The 21,079-nt window shown below is 64.1% G+C and overlaps 4 protein-coding genes across 6 annotated transcripts; 1 reads left to right on the top strand and 3 right to left on the bottom strand.

The window, feature by feature from the left end:
- Positions 1-9,242, bottom strand: WDR97 (WD repeat domain 97). Its single transcript, XM_043602081.1, has 24 exons — positions 9,093-9,242; positions 8,769-8,894; positions 7,961-8,589; positions 7,699-7,820; positions 6,836-7,535; positions 6,623-6,765; positions 6,298-6,534; positions 6,131-6,221; positions 5,816-5,948; positions 5,598-5,719; positions 5,266-5,326; positions 4,911-5,060; positions 4,551-4,808; positions 4,343-4,468; positions 4,162-4,245; positions 2,733-2,861; positions 2,418-2,636; positions 2,147-2,338; positions 1,862-2,059; positions 1,651-1,772; positions 1,409-1,571; positions 537-1,081; positions 390-451; positions 1-313 (listed from the first exon to the last, which is right to left on the bottom strand). The coding sequence occupies exons 1-24, from the start codon at positions 9,225-9,227 to the stop codon at positions 111-113; spliced, it is 4,950 nt and encodes a 1,649-aa protein (XP_043458016.1). The 5' UTR covers positions 9,228-9,242; the 3' UTR covers positions 1-110.
- A 108-nt stretch (positions 9,243-9,350) lies between these two features.
- MAF1 (MAF1 homolog, negative regulator of RNA polymerase III) lies at positions 9,351-12,300 on the bottom strand. 2 transcript variants are annotated; one of them, XM_043602077.1, is made up of 8 exons: positions 12,186-12,300; positions 11,248-11,373; positions 11,026-11,154; positions 10,783-10,948; positions 10,521-10,642; positions 10,319-10,438; positions 10,016-10,165; positions 9,351-9,890 (listed from the first exon to the last, which is right to left on the bottom strand). In XM_043602077.1, the coding sequence occupies exons 2-8, from the start codon at positions 11,328-11,330 to the stop codon at positions 9,869-9,871; spliced, it is 792 nt and encodes a 263-aa protein (XP_043458012.1). In that variant the 5' UTR covers positions 11,331-11,373; positions 12,186-12,300; the 3' UTR covers positions 9,351-9,868. The 2 variants fall into 2 exon arrangements, with proteins under 2 accessions (XP_043458012.1, XP_043458011.1); XM_043602076.1 differs by having other exon boundaries at positions 10,016-10,438.
- A 413-nt stretch (positions 12,301-12,713) lies between these two features.
- SHARPIN (SHANK associated RH domain interactor) lies at positions 12,714-17,592 on the top strand. 2 transcript variants are annotated; one of them, XM_043602071.1, is made up of 9 exons: positions 12,714-13,264; positions 13,553-13,727; positions 16,194-16,325; positions 16,403-16,544; positions 16,620-16,710; positions 16,788-16,941; positions 17,020-17,138; positions 17,227-17,352; positions 17,432-17,592. In XM_043602071.1, exons 1-9 carry the CDS (start codon positions 13,067-13,069, stop codon positions 17,513-17,515), a joined length of 1,221 nt encoding a protein of 406 aa, XP_043458006.1. In that variant the 5' UTR covers positions 12,714-13,066; the 3' UTR covers positions 17,516-17,592. The 2 variants fall into 2 exon arrangements, with proteins under 2 accessions (XP_043458006.1, XP_043458007.1); XM_043602072.1 differs by lacking the exon at positions 16,194-16,325 and having other exon boundaries at positions 12,761-13,264.
- Positions 17,593-18,358: 766 nt separating this feature from the next.
- On the bottom strand, positions 18,359-20,853 carry LOC122495924 (cytochrome c1, heme protein, mitochondrial). Its single transcript, XM_043602075.1, has 7 exons — positions 20,671-20,853; positions 19,865-20,061; positions 19,653-19,779; positions 19,408-19,565; positions 19,159-19,319; positions 18,748-18,848; positions 18,359-18,662 (listed from the first exon to the last, which is right to left on the bottom strand). The coding sequence occupies exons 1-7, from the start codon at positions 20,797-20,799 to the stop codon at positions 18,558-18,560; spliced, it is 978 nt and encodes a 325-aa protein (XP_043458010.1). The 5' UTR covers positions 20,800-20,853; the 3' UTR covers positions 18,359-18,557.
- Between the last annotated feature and the right edge of the window lie 226 nt (positions 20,854-21,079).

The raw sequence follows: 21,079 nt of genomic DNA, 5'->3' as shown, positions 1-21,079 counted from the left end.
TTTTCTGGCCACGACCTCCGGACTTTATTTCTAGGGGGAGAACAGTTGGCTGGAAAGCGGCTTCCTGACTCCAGGCTGGAGGGAAGAAGAGACTGGGGCCACCAGCCTGGTCAACTGTAGCTGTCGGGGTTCGTGTCATCTGGCAGAAAGTAGCGCTGTAAAGCAGGCTGCAGGAGCAGTGGGGGCAGCGGACGGGCAGGCCTGGGCCAGGCCGGGGGGAAGGGACGAATTTCCACCCTCGGCAGGGGCAGTTTCAGCATGCGGATGGAGCCATGGAGGGCACTGCCCACCCGGAGCCGGGACGGCATCCGGCCTGTGGGCCAGCAGGACAGTGAGGTCTCAGGCTGAGGTGGAAGTCAAGGTCTGGTTCTCCCCCTGTCCCTACTCACCTCTCAATCTCATCGGAGACCTCTGGACCTTGGCCTCCTGAAGCCGGAGGATAGGATAGTGCCTGGAGGGGTAAGAAAGTGGGTTTGGCCCCGTCAGCCCCTCAGCTGCCCCACACAGGCCCTGTCCCGGCCTGGTGGCCCCCTCACCAGCGATCCCAGGGCTGTGGTAGCACTGTGTTGGGCACAGGTGGGCGCAAGCTCAGGCATGGGCTCTCGGGCTCCTCCTGCAGGGGACTCTGCTGCCGGGCCCGCTGCTGCTCACAGAAGAAGTTGAGCGCATCGATCGGCCTCAGGTCCAGCATCTGCGACTGTGACCAGTCCGTCTGCTCCAGTGGCAGTGGCTTATCCGGCAGCGCAGTGGGTACTGAGGGGTGCAAATGGACCTCAGACGAGGGGCAGAAGTGTCGCAGTGTCTCTGACAGCGTGCGTCTGGTCCGCCAGAAGCACATCGGTGGAAGCATTTGCTGGGCCTGGGACTCAAGGGTGGCCACGTCCAGCTCCCCAGGTGAGACCACCAGTGAGGGGGCCCAGGAATGGGCTGAGGGTGTCACTGAGACATGAAAAGGTGACCCAGAAAGCACGGAAATCTGAGACGGGGCCTCCTTGGGAGGAGGGTAAAGTGCCGAGGTCCTGGAGACCTTGGGCAGCACCTCTGACAACTCGGCTACCACAGAAGGCTGTAAGGATTCCATCTGTGGGGGAAACAGCCAGTTGGAGATGCCGCCAAGCCCAAGGCAGAGGCTCTCCCTCCCCCAGCAGGGAGGCCTGAGTGGTGCTGCCCCTGGCCCCAAGCTTCAGACCTGGCTGCAGACTGCTTCCTGGGGAGGAGCAGGAAGATCCCCAGAGATGGGGGTTTGGGGGACAACAGGAGAGGACCAATGAGCACAGGCACAGAGCAAGCCGAAGAGCCAGCCAGCCGTACCTGGATCCCCCCCACCCCGACTTGGGAAAAGCCTAGGGAAAGGACAAGAGGCTCCACTGGCAAGTGGCCTGCCCCCCCCCCCCCCATCCGCCGGGACCTGTAGCCGCTCCATCATTTCCTCCAGCTTCTGGCAGCAGCGTTGGCGCAGTGCAGCCTTGCAGTTGGCGTCCGGGCCCTGGACCCAGGTCGTCATCTCCTTGAACAGGAAGCCCTGCGGATCCTGAAGGCCTAGCCCTTCCAGCAGCTTCTTGAGCCAGGGCCTGGGACAGTGGTGAGCAGCTAGCTTATCCAGAAGCCTTCCTCAGCTGGTGGTGAGGATGAGTAGGGAGCAAAACTCACCGGCAGGAGGCTGGCGAGTAGAGGAAGTAGGACATGAGCTCCAGCACCACCTCGTGGGACTCCAGGGAGCAGGCCAGAAGGAGCTGCAACGCCAGCATCACGAACTGCTTCTGCGTCTGGTCCTGAGCGCAGAGGGGCGAAGCAGCCGGGTAGGTGCTGGAGGCCCGGGGCGGGCCGGTGGGCGGGGCTGGGGGCGGGGCCAGGGGCGCACCTCGAGGCTGGGGGGCTGGTCCAGGTTGAGCAAGCGCTCCAGGATGCCCCGCAGCCGGTTACAGAGGTCTCTGCTCACGTCAGGCACCAGCCGCAGCAGCGCTCCCAGGATGTGCACGCGGTCTGCCCAGGAGGCCTCGTCCAGCAGGTCCATGAGCAGCGAGGCCAGGCCCTCCACCGTGCCCACTTCGGGATACACCTGTGATACCCAGCGCCGAGGCCCTGTTCCCTGCACTGCCCACCTCCCCGCCAGCCTGTGCTTCCCAGGTGCCCGAGACCCCCGAACCTTCAGGTTGAAGATGGGGAACAGCTTTTTGAACCAGTTCTGGCAGACGAAAAATTGCAGAAACCTGGGCAGATGGCCGTAGCGCTCTTCCCAGAGCGAGCGCCTGAAGGGGTAGGAGGGGCCGCGCGAGGCCCGGGTCCCGGCGGAGGCGTCACGAGAGTGCAAGGGCTTCGGGGTCCAATCCTCGGGGCTCTGCGGGGCAGCGGCAGCAGCTGCAGGCCCCCCTCTCCGCTCCTGACCTTGGCAGCCCCGGGGCCTAGTGGGTGCCTACCTTGGCCTCCTCCAACTCGGAGAGGTGCCCGCGTGGGCTCAGGGAGTCGGAGGCCCAGTCCAGATACAGCTCGTCCTCCTCCTCCTCCACCTCCGCCTCCGCCTCCGCCTCCGCCTCCGCCTCCTCTTCCCCCAACCACCGGATCAGCTTCTGCTGCCACTTGGCGTGCCACTGCCTCCCGCGTCGTCGTGGCAGCCACATGTCCTGGCTCCCACCTGGCTGCAGAGGGGAGAGCACGGGTGGCCGCTGGCATGCCGCGGGAACTCGGGCCCCCTTCCACAGAGCCCAGGAGCGAGCCCCCCGGTCCTCCCTTGCCTGGTGTCTGCCGTGGCTGGTGAGCGGGGCGGGGGCTCCGAGGCCGCTGACCTCCCTGTGCGGCCACATCTGCTGCAGCACCACGGAGTTGGGCACGCTGCCGGGGAAGTGGACGGGCCTGCGCGAGGGCTGCAGGTGGACACGGCGGGGTGGGCTGAGAACCCGAACTCCACCCGCCCTCCCACCCCCCTCAGTGGCCAGTCCAGCTCCGCGGCCGGGTCTCCGGGAGCTGAACCCGGCTCGCGCCCCCGTCCACGTGCACCTGTGTAACACCCCCGGACCGTACAGACTGGGAACTAAAACTTCATCCTCCTTTTGAAAGAGGAACTGCATGGAGCTGGGCAGAGGCTCAACAGTGGACTGCGGCCCTGAGCTCTCGGGCGCAAGTGGACACTCTAGCTGCTGGGTGGGTAGAACGTGCAACTCTTGATCTTAGGGTTGTGAGTTCAAGCCCCACACTGGGCTTGAAAATAAAATCTTGCGAAAAAAGGACACTCTGTAAAAACTGGTTTCCGGTAACCAGACTAAAGTGCCCAGAAAAGCAGTGACGTGTACAATGTGATTACATCTTCTAACCACAACTTTTAGAAAGCAACCTGTGTGAGTTCCCTAATGCCTCTGCAATTTGCGAGTGAAGACCCCTGGCTTTTGCTCGTCAACAGGACTCAATCTGGGTTGCTACCAAATCTGTGCTACCCGGATCGTGACTCCCTGTTTTCTCAGTCAACACCCAAAACGCTCAGACAGGCAAAGAGAACCTTTAGAAACCAGGTGGAAGGACAGTCAAGGGAGGCATCAGCTGTGACGACTGAGGAGGAAATCTGGACAGCCTCTGGGGAGCCCTGACACCCCCACACCCTCTCCACGGGACTTGGCCCCCAGCCCTGGAACCGGGATGTCCATAAGAATTGGTGCTAGGAGCCTGGAGAGGTGGGCTGAGGGTTTGGGTAGATGGCACGGCTGCAGGAAGGATCGGCGACACCGCCCCACCCCCCCGCCCCGGGCAGATGACAGTGCCAGCGTGTGCAGGGAGTCTGGGATGGAGACGTTGGGAAGCTGGCAGAGTGCAAGGGGCCAGCTCCCGTGGCCTCTGCTCCTTTAAAGGGAGAGGACTCTGGTCTTCCAGACAGTCCGTATGGCACCTGCTCACCCAGCACTTTCACTGGGGAGGAGGTGTGCTGGCACAATGAGCTGGCAGAGGCCTTGGCTGTGCCTAGTGTCTTCTCTGGGAGTCTCTGGCCCTCTGGCCGCTGGCCCCCAGAAAGCAAGGAGTCAGGGCCCACAGACAATAGCACCACGGCTGGGCTGGCCAGGAGGTGGGGGGAGGGCGACAGGCGGCTCGTAGGTCGGATTGGACCAGGAGGTCTGCAGCAGAGGGACGATGGGGTGCGTGAGAAGGCTGCCACCAGAGAGAGCAAGGGACCCTTACCTCATAGGGCTGAATGGTGGCAGGAAAGAAGCCTCGGAGGTTGGAGAGGAGCTCCTCGGGCCGCCTCTTCATCAGGAGGGGGATCTGGGACGGCAGAGGGGCTCAGAGCCAAGCGTGGGCCCCCAGTGCCCCTGCAGCTCTGCTCCTGGGTGGGCAGCACCCACCCGCCTGGGCGCCTCACCCTGTACTGTATGTGGGGGGATGGTAGGCCCGGGACCACAGGCTTCTCCCCTCGGAGCCGCTCCAACTGCAGCTGCAGGTCCAGACTGAGGCCCAGGCTGCCGCTCAGAGAGGAGCGGGCCAGCAGCTGAGGTGAGGGAGGAGGAGTCGCAGGGTGGGGGGCAGGGTGATGGGGGCAGGGTCGAGGTGGGAGGGGCGGGAGGCCTTACCTGGGAGGCCCTGCTGTGCACCCCCCGGTGGGGGTGGGGGGTGGGCAAGGGGACTCGGGGAGGGGGGGCGAACCGCTGGCCCCCGGTCCCCAGGTCCTGCAAGGGGCCGGCTGCCGGCCCCCTTAGGGCTTCGGTGCAGACCTCAGCCTGCCTAAGACTGAGGGCAGCTGTGGGCGAGGCACACACATCGCAGGTCTCTCTCTCCAGTGTGAGGGTCACAGTACTGCATTGCTGGGACTCTCTTCCAGAACGCATGCCCTGGAAGGGGTGCAAAAGGGATAGGCAGGGGTGAGGGGTGAGGCCCCGGGGTGAAGGGAGGGGCTGGAGTCTGGGCTGAGGCTGGGGAGGCTCTATACCCACCAGCAAGCCAGGGCCATAGATGAGACGCAGATAGTTGTCAAAGGCCTCCTGCCGCTGTTGCCAGGAGGGTGGGGGCTGGGCTGCCGGGACCACCAGCCCCAGTCTCAGCATCTGAAGGTCTTCATCCCGGGAAACTAGGGCTTCTAGGTCCTGGGTGGGGGGTAGGGGTCAGCCCATTCCTCCTTCAGTCTTGCCATCTGCTTTCCAGACAGCCACGGGATCCCATGCCTGCCCCAGGGGCTGAAGGAGAGTGGCCTGAGCCCAGGGAAGGTTGCAGGGCTGGGGCTTTGGGACAGTGAGGGGGTTGGGGGTTGGGGGTTGGGGGTTGGGGGTTGGGGGTTGGGACCCACCCCACCTCCTCCAACACTGGCTGCTGAGGTGTGGCCGTCTGGTGATGGATGAAAGACAAGTCCGTGCTGCAGACAGGGATGGGCACAGGTGGGACACTAGCTGTCATCACCAGGGGGACTGGGCAGAGGCTGGGACCAGCACCTGGGGGTGGGCATGGCCAGGCCTCTGTCAGAACACAGCCCAACAGCCAGGAGTGGGGATGCCAGGGCTGGGACAGGTTGGGGTGGTCTAAGTGGCCTGGGAGCTCTGGGTCCCCGAGCTGGGTGCAGGCAGCCAGGCCCTCACTCGGGGGAGCTAGGCAGGGGCCTCTAGAACAGTTCAGCTGGGCCAGCAGACCTAAGACTGGCCACCCCGCGTAGGCTGGCGAGCCTCTGCAGCTGGGCTGAGGTCAGCGACTCCTGGGTGGTCAGTGGCAGGGGAGGGTCATCCACCACATCAGGGACCTTCCGGCATAGCTTCTGAACAGGAGAAAGAAACCTACAGCTCTGGCCTGGGGGGGCCTGTCTGCCCACAGCAGCCTCACTCTGCCCAGGAATCCTGTGCCCACTGCATACCTTAACCAGGTAAGATGTGGGCAGGTAGAGCCTATGGGACACCAGGCAGAGTCGGGAGCCCAGAGCCAGCACCAGGTCCCCACTGTCGCTGCAGAAGGTCAGGGCCTGAGGGGCGCCATTCAGCCGCAGGAGCCTGGAGGGAGTGGCCAGGGCGAGAATCCAGCCCTGCTCCAGAGGAGGAAACTGAGACACTAGCAGGGGCAAGCCCCCTTTCCCGCCTCTGGGCTCTGCTGGGGGCAGAGGTAGGGGAGCCCTGCTGGCTGCCGACAGGCTCCCCCACCGCCCCCCCCCCAACCTTTCCCAGCCCCAACCCACCTCAGCAGGCGATTCTCGGCTGTCCAGATGCGGATGGTGCAGTCCAGGCTGGAACAGGCATACAGCTTGAGTGTGGGACAGCAACACAGGCCTGAGGGACCAGGGCTCAGCGTGAGGGACCAGGGCCAGAGGATGGCCTGGGCTTTATTTTTGGCCTGGCCCCTCACCAGTGATGTGGTCCGTGGGGTCGTCCTGGGGCCGGTGATCGTAGCGGAGGCTGTTGCCCAGGCCAAACTGCACCAGGCCGTAGGTGGCGCTGTCTGGGTCCTCAAAGCCCACAGTCACCCGCTTCCCCAGAGCGCAGAGCACCGTCGCCGGGTGGCAGCAAGAGAAGGTTCGCAGCAGGCAGAGGCTCTCCTCGGCGTAGGGGAAGACACGCCACATCTTCACGGTCAAGTCTCCGCCTGCTCAGGTGGGAGGCAGGACTTCGCCTTTGTCTGGGGAGGGAAGGGGTTCCCAGGCCAGCCCCCTGGGGGGAGGAGGGATGCTGACCAGAGGACACAATGCAGTTCCAGGTAGATGCAATGGCGGTGACGGGGCCCGGGCTGTGTGCCTCGGTTTGGAAGACGGGCTTCGACCAGCGCCACTCAAGGACCGATAGGGTGCCATCCGTGTGCCCCACCACGGGCAGGTACCTACGCATGACATTAGCCAGTCGGCGCGGGCACCGTCACCTTGCCCCACGTGGGCGGCTCCGGCACCCACCGGTTTTTGTCCTTCCGGGGTCGGGCCAGGTCACTGAGGCACAGCTCGCCCCCGTGCTGGCGTACGATCTGCCAGCTGGCGAATGCGCTGCTGGGGTCTGTGAGGTGGCTGTATAGGTGCAGGCAGCAGGGCCTGGGCGCAGGGGCCGGGGGCGGGCACACCCGGTTTAGCACGCGCATGGGGCATCGTGCAGCGTTGGCACACACCAGGTGTCCGGCGCGTGTCAGCAGCCACAGTGCTTCGCGCGGTAGGCAATAAAGCAGCGAGGCTGCGCCGTCCTCCGGTTCGAGCAGCAGCGCGCTCACCGTGAGCCCGGTGGCGACCGACACGAGGTAGACCGAGCCATCGGCGCATGCGCACACAAGGCGCATGGGCAGCGGCGGGTGCGCGGGCGCGGGCAGCGCGGGCGCGGTCTGCAGGTGGAGCACCGGCGCTGACAGCTGCGCCAACGGCGAGTAGAGCTCGCGAAGGAGCCACAGCTCCACGCTGCTCGCGCTCAAAGAGAGCACTGGCCAGCCGGGGCCAGCGGGCGCCAGCAGGCGGTTCACGTGCCCAGATGGCACCCCTCGGCCCCGGCTGCTCAGCGCCACCTCGCCCACCTGTGCTGACGCCTGCAGGTCCCACGTGCGCAGCGTCCCATCCTGCGAGGCTGACAGGACTAGGGCGGTGTTCGGCAGCACGGCCACAGCTGTCACTGGGCCTGTGGGAGGGGCACCAGGGGATCAGGGAAGGGGAGCAGGCGGCCCGGGATGCAGCCGGTGCAGAGAAGCTCGGGGAAGGCCTGACGGAGACTCCCGACCGCCGGAGCTCTTACACAGGGTGGAGAGAGAACGGGCCTCAAGAGCCTAAGTGGTATGGCGCACCTGTGTGGCCCACGAACACCATCCGGACCTGCCAGTCGGCCTCCCACACCTTCACTGTGCTGTCGCGAGAAGCCGTCACCATGGCCTCTACCTCCTTGCAGTAGGCCAGGTCCGAGATGGTGCTGAAGGGGAAGAGAGGCCTCCGCAGACTCAGCACCCCCTGGCGTGTGAGCCCCGGCGCCCCTCCATGACTTGTTTTCCCTCCTGGATGCACCCGTCCTCTCTCACCCCACCTTCCTCCCGGTCCCTAGGCACCCCTCACGTTTTATGCAGGTCCCGGCGCACGTCTACGAGAGCCCAGCTGTCCAGAGCAAAGGTGAGCACAGCCGAGCCACAGGCCGCGAAGCAGCATGGGGCTTGGTGGGAGGGCAAGGGCCCGAGAACCAAACGGGTGACTGCACCTGCAGGGCTTGGTGGCAGCTGCAGAGGTGACCCACACGGCACCAGGCAGCGGCCTCCCGAACGGAACTTCCAGAGCACCAGGCTGCCGCCTTCCTCTGCCACCAGCAACAGCCCCAGGCTGGGCACCGGCAGACAGCAGACGGGCTGGTGGCCCGGCACCCTGCCCACCCCTGGCTTGCTCAGCCACAGCAGGCTGAGGTCAGGCCTTAGTATGGCCAGCCCCTCGGGGCCCCAGCCCACGAAGCGGCCCACAGCACCCAGAGGGCCCGGCACCGCCACCAGCCCCGTGAGCGCTGCTGGGGCACACAGCTTCTCGTAAGCCCAGCCGTCTTCTCTGTGCAGGTGCAGGCGGCCCGCACCATCCAGCACCACGAAGCGTCTGCCCGCTGGGTCCTGCGCCACTGAGCGCAGCCCAGCTGCCACCGTCAGGTGGCGCAGCGGCTCCAGCCCGTGTGTCAAGCGGCCCACGCACAGCTCGGCTCTCTTTTCCTGCGGGCCGGGGCGAGCAGGCCTGCATTCAGCTGGGGGGGGGGGGGGTGCTGGAGGAGAGGTAGTGCCCCTGCCTAGGGGAGCCAAGGGGATCCGGGCTGGGGGCGTCCTAGGGACGGCGGGGGCAAGAAATGGGCCAGAAAAGAGGCCTCGAGGCAGGTGCCACAGGCAAGCCCCACCTTTTCCACGAAGTCACGGAGGCCTGTACGCAGGAGCAGCCATAGCTGGCGGGCACGGACGCGCGGGGTCGTGTTCTGCCACCGCAAGCTGCCGGTAAAAAGCCCCGGGACTGGCTCCGAAAACGACTCTGCGGGTCAGCAGTGGAAACACTGTCGGTGTGTGGTCTTGGGCCCCAAACTCTGGAGGCTGTAGGCAGCCAGGGGCCCTCCCGAGTGCCTCGCCAGGTTAGGGGACTCCCCACGGAGTGCTGTGTCGCGGCAGACAGAACCGGTGCCTGAGTGAGGCCTGTCACGTGGGGGTCTGGGGCGGCGAGGCCAGGCCACCTCACCATCCTTCTCCTTGAGCAGCCCTGGATCCGGGACGTCATAGCTGTCGGCATCATACAAGTCGAGATCCAGGATCAGGCTGTCACCTTCTACTGAAAAGGGGTTGCTGACATCTGACACTCCGGTCTCCATTTTGGCCTCTGCAGGTCCGGGCCGCTCAACAGCCCCTAGGACCGTTGCTAGGATACCGGAGGCCGTAGCCCCGCCCTTGACGCAGACCCCGCCCCACACGCAGCACGGAGCCCAGGTCCCCACTAAATCACAGAAATTTTTTATTGGAAACAAACCAGCTGCAGCAAAGTGACACTCAGTGCACGCTGCCCAACGGGCAGGGTACGGGGGGAGGGTGGTACAGGTGGGCGTCAGGGGCTGGCCAAGCCCGGCGTGGTGACCGCAGGGGCCCGCTTACTGGGTCTCGGGCCCTTTGGGCTGGAGTGTGCAGGCCCAGGCCTGATCCGGCACGAAATACAAAAATAAACTCTGTAGTCCAGCTGTCCCTGCCTGTGTCAGTTCGTCGGGGCAGGGCAGTGGCTCTTCCCACCAGGCCCTGTGCTGTCCAGCCCGACCACAACATGGGCAGCTGGAGCCCGTGGGGGTGAGCAGACGTCTGCAGGCGGGAGCCAAAGGGCTAGGTGGGCGTGGCCTCGGGCGGCGCTGCAGCCTTGGCAAGCCCCGGGGATGACCACCAGCTGGGGAGGCCTTGGGGCACCCTCAGGTGAGGGTTCCAGGCACTGGCTGAAGCTGAACGAAGCTGGGGCCTCTGCTCCTCGTCCTCACATACAGATCACCGGGACCCTGGGCAGAAGACGGCACACAGTGAGCTTCCAGAGCCAACTCCCAGGAGGTCAGGCAGAGAGGCACCCACTCTGTGCTATCGACCCCTGGCTACAGAGAGCCAGGCCACAGCCACCGTCACACACCTGTCCTCCTCCATGGCGCTGGTCTCCTCGGGTCCGCCCTCACTGCCTCCACTTCCGCTCTCTTCTTCCTCCTCCTCCTCTTCCTCCTCCTCCTCGCCCAGCTCCATGTCTAGCTCGTTGCCGGCCTCCGAGGGAGTATACGTGGATCCGCTGGGGGAGGTGTGGGAACGGGTCTTAGGACTGCGTGTCCCTGACCCGTTGCTGACCCCAGGGAGGACAAAGTCAGGAGCGGGGTGGGTACAGCTGGGGAAGTGGCGTGTGAGAAAGCAGGGGCTAAGGGAAGGGAGGCGGCCGGGCGCCCACCTGATGGACCGGCAGCTGAAGAACACGACCCGCTTCAGCCGCTTGTTGTAGAAGAAGTAGTTGAAGGACCAGAGGCTGCCATCCTCCCCAAAGGGGTCTGAGTCCAAATCCGGGTTGTAACTGCAGAGCGTGGGGCAAGAAGGGGCATGAAGGCCCAAGTGCCACACACACCCACGGCCCTCCTGCAGGAATGCCGGCCCACCTGTAGATGTCACACTCGGACAGGCAGATCTCCTCATCTACTGCGTTCCAGAGCTGCGGCTTCAGGGCCTTGAAGTCCTCCCGTACGGCCGAAAACAGGCTGCAGTTGACTGCGTTCACCACCTAGGATGGTCACGGTTGGGACTGGCTAGGACGCAGAACGGGAGGCATGAACTGGGCAGAACCCAGGGGGCCACTATAAGTCGGAAGGACGGTCGAGACAGCTGTGGGGCTGCAGGTCCCTCCCCCCACCTGACCCTCACCCAGCTGAGGCTGGGTTCCCTGCTGAACTCATGGCTTCGGGCTGTGCTGAAGTCATAGTCAGGCCGGAAGGACTCGTTGAGCGTGGCAATCAGGTAGAAGAGCGTCTTGCGGCTGCACTTGTCGCTCAGCGGGCCCTCATCCTCACCACCTTGGCTCTTGCTCAGTCTGCGGAGAGAGAAGCATCAGCCCAGCACTGCCCTGAACCCCACAGCCCACAGCAGGCACGCTCTGCGGCAGCTTACCTGCTGGGGCTGAGGCCCGACGTCTGGGGTGGAGACAGCGCCTCCAGCACGTGGGGCTGGCCCTCCTGGCAGAACTGCTTAAACATGTGCTTGTCGTCTCCCGCCATCTTACACGAGTAGCTCTCGATCCTGCAAGGGGCACGTGGGACCACGGAGCATGCCACCCGTCAGGTTCCACTCAAGGGTCTCTGAGACACCAGCCTACACAACCCCCCACCTCACCTGCCAATGATGTGGGCGTCTCCAGTCTCCACTGTCAGCTGCGAGTTGATGGCTTCGAAGCTCGAGTTCTCCAACAGCTTCATGTCCTTGGGGAGGGGGTCCTGCGCTCAGAGGGGCTAGTGCTGCCTGAGGGTGGGAGACCGGTCCATGAGTATCTGGCCCCTGGGGCTCAGCCTCTGGCCTCCCAACCGGGTAAGTGGAGCCGCTGGAAACAAGCCGGGTCCCTCCTGCGGCTTACTCCTAAGCCCTCCGCGCTGGTAGGCGAGGCGGACTAGATCCTGTTACCTGAGAGTGGTGAGCTGAGGCTCTGGCTCGGCCAACCCTCTCCCCGTCCCCATACCTGGGGGCGCACCAAGGATCTTGCTCATGCTGGGGCCTCTGGTTTATCTCCCTGGACACTGCCCACCGCGACAGAAGAGCCTCCTCCCCCGTTAGGGGTGAGGGTCACTGTGAGCGCCCAAAAGTGCGGGACTCCTGCAGCACCCCTCCGGCCAAGCTCCTCAGCTAGGCTAATAACCCGCACCGGGTTAGGATCCAGGACACCTGGGGCTGGGGCTGGGGCCCTGCGGTCACCTGGGCGCAGCGCTCTTCCCTGTTCTACAGGCTCTCTATCCAGGTAAAGAGGAGAGCCGTAGGCTTCCTCCGTTCTTCCCCGCGCCTAATTTCTTCGTAAATTAGTGACGCCACGGAACAGAGGCAGGCACCAAGACCCCCGAAGGGCCGGTGGGCCGGCCGCTAGCGCTCCAGCGTCAGCCTGGCCGCACCCGCCTCTCCGCCGGGCTAAGGGAAACCCCAGCCTAGTCGCGGAGAACTACAAATCCCAGGAGGCAGTGCGCCCCGGGACTCGCGCACGCGCGCACGCTCGCCGGCGCGAAGACCGCTGGGGGCTGGAGTTCTGAAGGCCCCGACACGGCGCCGGTCACAGAGCGGACACCTACCTGCTTGCGCAGCGCTCAGTGTGGCCGGGCCGGGTCTGGCCGGTTGACTTCGGCGCGGGTAAGGAGGCGGTGTGGGCTCCGGGCAGCTCGGGCTCCTCAGGACCGGAGGGCGGCGCCGCGGCCTCCGTTCGGGCCGCACTGTATCCGGGGGAAGAAGCTCCGCGACGACGTCCCGTTACTCCCGGCCCTGCCGGCCCTGCCGGGCTGCCACCGCGACATAGCCTCGCCCCTGGAAGGCGACCGACTATCGCGACCGACCTGCCCGCCGACCGCCACAGAAGGCCCGAGAGAGCAAAGGACCGAGCGAGCGACCTCTGCCTCCCCGGGCCGGACAACAACAAGCGTCCGCAAGGCCCGGCCCCCCGCCCCTGAATGGCCTGGTCCAGCCGCCGGGATCGAGAGCTCGGCTAGCCATTGGGGGCGTCTCCCGCCGTTCACTCCTACCGTCCACGTCTACTGGCTGCCCTGCCTGTCCGTCACTCTTCGAGGCCGTGCGATCCCACCTCCCTTCCTGGCGCTCATTGGCTGCGCCTCCTCGCTCACCCCGCCCCTGGTGTCAGCCCGCCTTCCCAGGAGTGGCTGGCGGACCAACGCGGGGCCCGCCCGCCGGGCAACCTGCGGCTCGGAAGGAGCCTGGGAATAGCGTCTAGCGCCGGGCCGGCGCGGGGGGTAGACGCGGACCGTTCGGCTGCAGCCCCCGCCCGCCGAGCCTCTAGGTCGTGTCCATCCTGGGTAAGACAGGAGGGTCAGAGCCGGGCCCCGACGCTCTGGCCACGGCCGGAACCCCAGGCTCGCGGCCCCAGTTTCCGGTCGGCGGAGGCGCTCAGGGGCCCGAGCCCACGGAAGCGGGCTTGGGGGTCGGGGCCGGGGCCGGACGGGAGATGGCGCCGCCTGCGGGTGGCGCGGCGGCGGCCTCGGACCCGGACTCGGCCGCGGTGCTCCTGGCTGTGCACGCCGCGGTGAGGCCGCTGGGCGCGGGGCCGGACGCCGAGGCACAGCTGCGCAGGCTGCAGCTGAGCGCGGACCCCGAGCGGCCCGGGCGTTTCCGGCTGGAGCTGCTGGGCTCGGGACCCGGCGCGGTGAGTGGGGGCGGCGGGGGCGCGGGGCCCTGGGCCAGTCCCCTCCGCTAGACAGCTTTGTGCCCTTGAGCAGTTCTCTTTCCCTTGTTGCCGTTTCCTCGCCTGTAAAGTGGGGGTAAATGCTCCGCTACCTATCTTTATAGGAGTTCTGTGAGGGCTTCCTAAGGTGATAGGAGTAAGGGTCTTAGGACGGGGCACGTGGCCTGTAAATGTTACGTCGTGCTCCTTTGGTCATCATGCAGGGTGTGCTGGCGGGAGGCACTGAGCCCGCACTCTCCCCTTCCTCAGGTCAGTTTGGAGTGGCCCTTGGAGTCAGTTTCCTACACGGTCCGAGGTCCCAGCCAGCATGAGCTGCAGCCCCCGCCAGGAGGGCCTGGGACCCTCAGCCTGCACTTCCTCAACCCTCAGGAAGCTCAGCGGTGGGCAGCCCTAGTCCGAGGTGCCACCATGGAGGGACAGAATGGTTAGTGCTCTGGAGCGAAGACTCCTTTCGGCTGGCCGGGCACTGCGAGTGCTGGGAGAGAACGAAAGTAGCCCAAGCCCCCCAGGCCTGGATGGGGGAAGGAGTGGGGAAAGCGGGGCCCACCGTACCCCCTTTTGGGTCCTGGGAAGGCTCCCAGGAGGGAGAAGGTGGAGAAAAGGAGAACAGGCTGGAAAGCTTGAGAAGCTGGAGCCTGGAGTAGCAGACAGATGTGGAGGCCCAGCAGGCAGGCCCTCAGGGTCTGGGTGAGGAGTGCATCAGGAGCATGGAAATGTACTCGGTGGAGAGTGACAGGTTCAGATTCGAGCTACTGAAGACTGGTTGAGGGGCGCCTGTCGGTTAAGTGTCTGACTTCGGCTCAGGTCTGATCTCAACGTCCGTGGGTTCCAGCCCTGCATTGGGCTCTGTGCTGACAGCTCGGAGCCTGGAGCCTGCTTTGGATTTTGTATCTGTCTGTCCGTCTCTCTCTCTCTCTCTCTCTCTCTCTCCCCCCCTCCCTCCCCCCCCCCCCCCCCCCCCGGCGTGCGTGCGCACTTTCTCTTTCTCGCTCTCAAAAACAAACATTGAAAAAAAAAAGTAAAAGACTGGTTGAGACCTCCCTTTGTGTGGGGGTGGTGTAGCAGATAGGGCTGGAGAGAAGGGTGTTTTCAGAGATGCTTAGGAGATGGAATTGGCCGGATTTCATGGCTTTTAAATGGAAGAATTCATGGTTGAGAAAGAAAGCTGGAGAAACAAGGTACTATGGAACTCCCGGACAAAGGACCTACGTGGAAGGGAATGGAGGTGGCTAGGTTCTTACACATCTGTGGGGAGAAGAACCAGGTGGATCTGGGCTGGGGTGGGGCTCTGGAGAGGTAAAGATTGGCAGTAGAAAAGTTCAACCCAGGTCACCAGGAGAGAGAAGCAAGAGAGGGTCTGACGGGTAGATAATGCAGCAAGGAAAGGAAAAAGGAAAGGAAAGGAAAGGGCCCGCAGATGTGTCAGAAGCTCTGCCAGAGGGAAAAGAAGAACCTTACTACGCAACGTAAGCGAGGCCCAGACGACACAGCACTTGCGGAAGGAGAAAGACGTCCTTCGTCCGTTCGTTCATCAGATGTGTGTCCTGGCACCGCTCTGTGCTGAGCATGTTAGGCCTTGGAGACTTAGCGTGAATGAGACTTGGACTTCCTGCCCTCTTGGGACTTGAGTTTCCAGAGAGGAGAACATATAACATTGATAAGCATAGACCTGTGGTGCACACAGCATAGCATACAGGATTCTGGAGTCACTGTGTATACTTGGTACTAGTGGAACCTTGTGCGTCAAAACATTTAAGTTGGAAAACAAGTAAAATTCTCAGGTGGTGGAAGAATAGAAGAGAGGAGTTTGCAATTTACACACATCTTTTTTTTTTTTTTTTTTAAGTTTATTTATTTGAGAGAGAGAAAGACAGACAGAATCCCAAGCAGGCTCCACACTGTTAGCACAGAGCCCAACCCAGGGATCAAACTCGCGAACCTGTGAGATTGTGTCCTGAGCCGAAATCGAGAGTCAGATGCTTAACCAACAGAGCCACCCAGGTGCCCCGGGAGGGGTTTGCAATTTAAAATCGGGTGGCAGGGAAAGTCTCATTAAGGTGATGGTTGAATGAAACTCGAAGGTCCTCGTGTGATCACACGCACGTGGCCAGGAAGCAGCAGGCACCAAAGTCCTGAGGCAAGTGTGTGTATTGTGTGTGTATGTGTGTGTGATCTTTGGGACTAGGTCAGGGCTGGGCCAGGCCTGGTCCTGGGTGCTCAGGGGTCCTGTTCACCACAGTGGGCAGATAGCTCAGAACACTGAGGGCCTGAGGTCGTCACAGGAGCTGCAGGACAGGTAGGCTGGGCCTCAGGAGGAAGGTAAGGGGAGACACAGGTGCCCCGCCAGGCAGTGGCCCAGGGGGTTTGTTGGGGATGGGAGCAGCCCGAGGTGTTCTGTGCTGGTGGTAGAGCCAGTTGAGAGGAGGGGTGTCCCTGAGGGCACCAAGAGACTACCTGATTGCAGGCCTCCTGGTGAGCAGGAAGGGGCAGGCTTCTGAGGACCTGTTTTGGTTCCGCAGTGAGGCCAAGGGAGCATCCCTGGCTGGCTTAGAGGGCATGTAGAGGCCAAGGGAAGTGGCCTGGCTTCTTTGGAGGAGGGGCATAGGTGAGGCTACACAGTAGAAGCATGCAGAAGCATTCCAGAGCAAGGAAAAGCCAAGTGCAGCTTCAGCTCTGAGAGGAGTTGGTAGGAACCTTTTAGGGGGTTTTGAGGGCCAGGATCGGGTGGGGGGAGGCCTGGCTTAATGTGTGGCCAAACGCCAGGGAATGGGCTGTGAGCTAGGAGGTGGCCAAAGTCCCGGACACCTGGTCAGCAGAGGCCTGGGTGAGTAACGAGGCTTGGGGGCCGAGTCACGGGAGACCCCAGCCCAGCCCTCATCTTCCCTCCTAGGCAGCCTGCCCCAAGCCCTGGGCCTAGAAATGTGCCCTGTTTCCCCGCCCAGTCCCCCTGGAGTGCCCACACTCCGGGCCCCACAACCCAAGGTGGATCTTTGCTGGAGCCCTGGAGACTTGATGGAGAAAGGTAAAGGCAGGTGGCTGGAGGGGGTTGGAAGCAGCAGTCTGTGCTCAGCCCTGATGGCTTTTTGTCTCTCCCTGCAGAAGAGCTGGTGGGGCGCCTGGCCCAAGCCATCGAGGGTGGGGACGAGAAGGGGGCAGCCCAAGCAGCGGCCACCCTGGCCCGACATCATGTGGCTCTGAGTGTCCAGCTCCAGGAGGCCTGCTTCCCTCCTGGCCCCATCAGGTGAGGTCTTCTTTACCCTGCCATCCTAGCCCTCCCGGGTCCCCGTCCTCCCTCCTGACCTATACTCTGGCCCAGGCTACAGGTGACAGTTGAGGACGCCGCGTCCTCTGCCCACGTCTCGCTGCACGTTCACCCCCACTGCACCATTGCGACCCTCCAGGAGCAGGTAAGCATGGGGTCGGGGGGAGCCCTGTGCGGGGCAAGGGGCCTTCGAGTGACGCTGCCTCGATGCTCCGGCCCCAGGTGTTCTCGGAGTTTGGCTTCCCACCAGCTGTGCAGCGCTGGGTCATTGGGCGGCGCCTGTGTGTGCCCGAGTGCAGCCTCGCTTCCTACGGGGTCCAGCGGGATGGGGACCCCGCTTTCCTCTACCTGCTCTCAGCCCCGCGAGAAGCCCCAGGTCAGTCCTTGGTGTGGATGAGATGAGGAGGGGAGGCGCAGCCCGACACGCCCCTGAGCCCCACCTCCTCTTCCACAGGACGCAGCCCTCAGTGTCCCCAGAAGATGGATGGGGAACTAAGTCGCCTGTTTCCTCAGTCACTGGGGCAGCCCAGAGCTCCTCTGCCAGCCACCTCCAGCCTCCCCAGCCCCCTTCAGGTAGGTGAGGGACTGGGCACCCTGGGCCGGGGATTCTCTGGGCTTCAGAAGGAAAGGGTAAGCAGCAACGATTTCCCCACCTCCACAGCCTGGCTGGTCCTGCCCTTCCTGCACGTTCATCAATGCTCCCAGCCGACCCGGCTGTGAGATGTGCAGCACCCAGAAGCCCTGCACTTGGGACCCCCTTCCTGCAGTTTCCACCCCGCTGGCAAAGGTACCAGAGGCTGAGGAAGGGAGGGGGATGGGCAGGGGGCTAGGACAAGCAGAATGACTTATCTTTCCCTCACCCCCAGGTCACAAGGAGAGAGGATGGCCCTGTCCCTCCAGGCTCAAGGTCCCTGGACCCCCTCCTAAAACTCTCAGGAGACCTTTGCTGACTGCTTGCTAGGGGTCAAGCCAGGGTTGTGGAGGGGCCACAATCTGGAGTCATTAAAGGCACTCCTGAGCCAGCTGAGTACCCCTTCCCTGTGCCTTTGTGCGGATCGATCTGCTGGGAGGACGGAGTGTGGGCATCGCCCCCTTGGGACTCAACTTGGCAGAGGCAGGGCCTGGTCGTCAGCTGGTGGGACAACCCAACCAGGCCCAGGTGACTATACTTAGCCTCCAGATCCCAGAGATCCTGGAAACACATGGGGCTGAGATCTCTTCCCAGAACCCAAGGGCACACAGAGCCCCCTCCCTGACACCTGGCCGTGCCTCCTGTTGTCCACTCGGAAACCCTCAGGCACACCCTCTCCTTGCTTCCCCCTGGCTCTTGCCCTTCCCAGTGGCCACCAGTCTTAGGCTATTCCAGCCAGGATGCCCCTCACATTCCCTCCTGGGGACAAGAAAAGCTCAGAAGCTAGGACCCGAGTGCTGCCACCGCTACCCTCCCCTCGCCCTCACAGCCTAATCCTTTGCCTGACCCAGACTCACCCCAGCCGCCCTGTGGGTTGCCAGGAGGTGCTGTCCCAGAACACCTCTACCCTGCCCCCTCTGGTTGTCCGGCCAAGAGATCAGGAGCACACTCTGGGTGGCCTCTGCCTAGCTCTGCCTCCTTAGCACTGCCGCCGGCTGCATCCCTTCCCCACCTCCAGTGCTGCCTGCCACCTCCCAGTCCCCAGCCTGTACACGGCAGCGTCGGTTACACTGCATGGGACAACCCTGACAGCTCGAGAGCAAAGGTCTTAGTCCCAGAGTCCCCTGCAAACGTGTGCTCCCATCACACAATAGCTCAAACATGTGTTGAGAAACTTAATTTATTTCCATGATGGGGGCTGAAGGATCTGGAGCTAGAACCTGGTCTCTTGCCCCTTTCCCTCTTGTCCCAAGGAAAGAGGAGCTTGGCCAAGCGGGCCAGCTGAGGCCTGAACAGGTCCAGGGTGGCTCCTTGGCTTGCGGGCCTGTTCAGGCAAGACGGCAAGCAGACGTTGGGCAGGGTCACTTGGGTGGCCGATACGCCAGCTTCCGGCTCTTCAGGACTGACCACTTATGCCGCTTCATGGCATAGACCAGAGGCAATAGCAAGCCCATCATCATCAACATCTGGGGATGAGGCAGGCTCAGAAGAAGGAGGCAGAAAGGACCCCAGCCCATTTCCCAGCCCCTCTCCCACGCCCGGCCATTTCACCTTGAGCCCCATGCGTTTGCGATGGTCATGCTCTGGCTCGGATGCCCAGCGCAGGAAGGTACACACATCCTTGGCTACCTGGGACATGGTAGCTGGGGTGCCTGAGCCAAGAATAAGTGTTAAGGGCTGCCCTTGGGGGTCCCTCCCCAACCTGGTACAGCCCTAGAGCAATCTCCTCCATGCAGCTGAGATGGGGTCCAGACCAAGGCTTCAAAACCAATGGGACCCCCCCCCTCCCCCCAGCACGCAGGGGCCTGGGCTAGACGGGGTTGTGAAGGTTGCCCGTAAGCTGGCTCGGTGCTGGAGCCAAGAAGAGTGCACGACCTCTTTCTGTGCATGACACAGAAAGCATCCCTGGCAGTGGGAAAAGGAAGACCCGGCTTGTCCGCCCCCAGGGTAGGGGCTGCTCACCATCGTCATACTCCAAGACCTCAGTGTAGATGGGAGGAGCCATGCCGATGGCCTGGCCGGGAAAGTAGGGGTTGAAATAGAGACCTTCTCGCAATGACACACCGGTGGGCGGCTCGCAGTAGCCGGTTAGCAGGGAGAAGACGTAGTCCTCACCACCGTGCCTGGGACCAGATCCATGCCTCCTCAGCCCTGGCACGAGGTGGACTTTCCTGCCCCCTCCCCACACCGCCCTGCAGGCAGCCAGCGTACCTAGCTCGCACGATGTAGCTGAGGTCAGGGGGCAGTGCTCCGTTGTTGGCTGCTCGAGCGGCCTCAGGGTTGGGGTAGGGCTTGGGGAAGTAGTCAGACAGCTTCCCTGGCCGCATGAACATCTCCCCATCCTCGTTGGGGCCGTCCTGAACCTCCACCTGCCACCAAGAGCCCCGTCACAGCCCTGCCGTCCACCGCAGCCGGAGCCCCAATCCCCGGGGTCCTCCTCATCCCCAGGCCCACACCTCTTCTGCGAGCGCCTTAGCTTCATCTTCTGTGTAGCAGACACCCACCAGGTGGCGGTAGGCCACATAGTCCATGCTGTGGCAGGAGGAGCACACCTGCTTATACACCTGGAAACCCCTCCGGATACTAAAGAAAGGGATAGGGTTAGGGGCGCCAGGGCCTCCGCCCCACCAGACCGCCCAGAAACCACCCCAGTCAGCCGGCAGCACACCTGGTGTGGTCCAGGGAAGACAGGAAGCCACGGTGGGACCACGGATAGCTGGGGGGGTGCAGCTCCAGGTCACTGGCGCTCACGGCCGAATGCAGAGCCACGGCTAGCCCTGCACCCCCTGCCGCCAGCATGCCCAACGCTGAGAGCATCACTTTCCGGCCCCGGGACAGACCGGCCTTCGACGACAAGGACACTGCCTGCAAGAGCCCCGCTCAGCGCCTGCCAGAACACCACCCGGCCCTACCTGGGGATCTGACTCTCAGCGCCTGCCTCTCCCCACCCATCCACCCGCACCCGCCAGCTCCTGCGGAGCACCACTGCCCACCCCGCTCCAGCCCACTGCCGGCTCCTCGACCGTGATTCGGCCCCGAGGAGGGGGCGCAAGGCACGGTTTTGGATCCGGGGCTGGGGATGAGGTCGATGTAAAGCAAGGGTGCCGGGGCAGGCCAAGGTCACAAGCCGCGGTCCGAGGTCAGGCTGAGGTCACTTCAGGACGCAGGCCGTCTGGAAGGCCGGAGCGGGAGCGGGCCTGGGCGCGCCCCCCGGAGAAAGCCCCCGGCCCCGAGCCGGCAGCGAGCCCGCCCCGCCGCCCCCCACGCTCGGTACCCGGCGCCTCCGCTGGTCGGGGGAGTGGGCGCCCGGTCCTGCTCCGCGGCGCCCCATATCGGCAGGCGGCGGGGGTCCGGCGGGGGCGCCGGGTGGCGGAGGCCGCTCCCTCGCTGCCGGGCCCGCGCCCAGAGCCTCCCCGCCGTGACCTTCAGGGGCTGCGGGGCCACACGGCGGCCGGCGCCGCGGCCAGCGCTCACCTGTGGCGTCCGCAGCGGGAGCTGGCAGGGCCGCGCGCCGCACAGCAAACTCCGGGCCCGCGCGCCCGGCAGCCCCGCGCCCCGCGGGCCCAGCACCGCCCCGCGAAGCGAAGCCGCCGCCGCCGCCATGTCGGCCCTCTTCAGCGCGGCCGCTGCTCCCGTCGGCCCCTGCGGCGCCACGGGAGCCCAAACGTCGCGAGAGCCTGGGAGGGCAGGGGCGGTCCGGGGCCTGTCCGTCAGGTAGTCGTGGAAACCGGAAGTAGGGTGGGAACCCGTGGTGTCTTCCTGCGGGCGGCACCTGCTGTCTCGGCCTGTCCGCTGCCCGGACGCGGTTCTTCCGGCCTCGGCGGTGCTTAGTCCTTTACGCTCGGGCCCCTCAGTCCGGCGTCCACGGCATCTTCGAGGCCAT

The sequence above is a fragment of the Prionailurus bengalensis genome, chromosome F2, assembly GCF_016509475.1.
Source record: "Prionailurus bengalensis isolate Pbe53 chromosome F2, Fcat_Pben_1.1_paternal_pri, whole genome shotgun sequence".
Lineage (NCBI taxonomy): Eukaryota > Metazoa > Chordata > Mammalia > Carnivora > Felidae > Prionailurus > Prionailurus bengalensis.
Note: the sequence above shows the minus strand (reverse complement) of the source record. Positions and strands in the feature narration are given on the sequence as shown.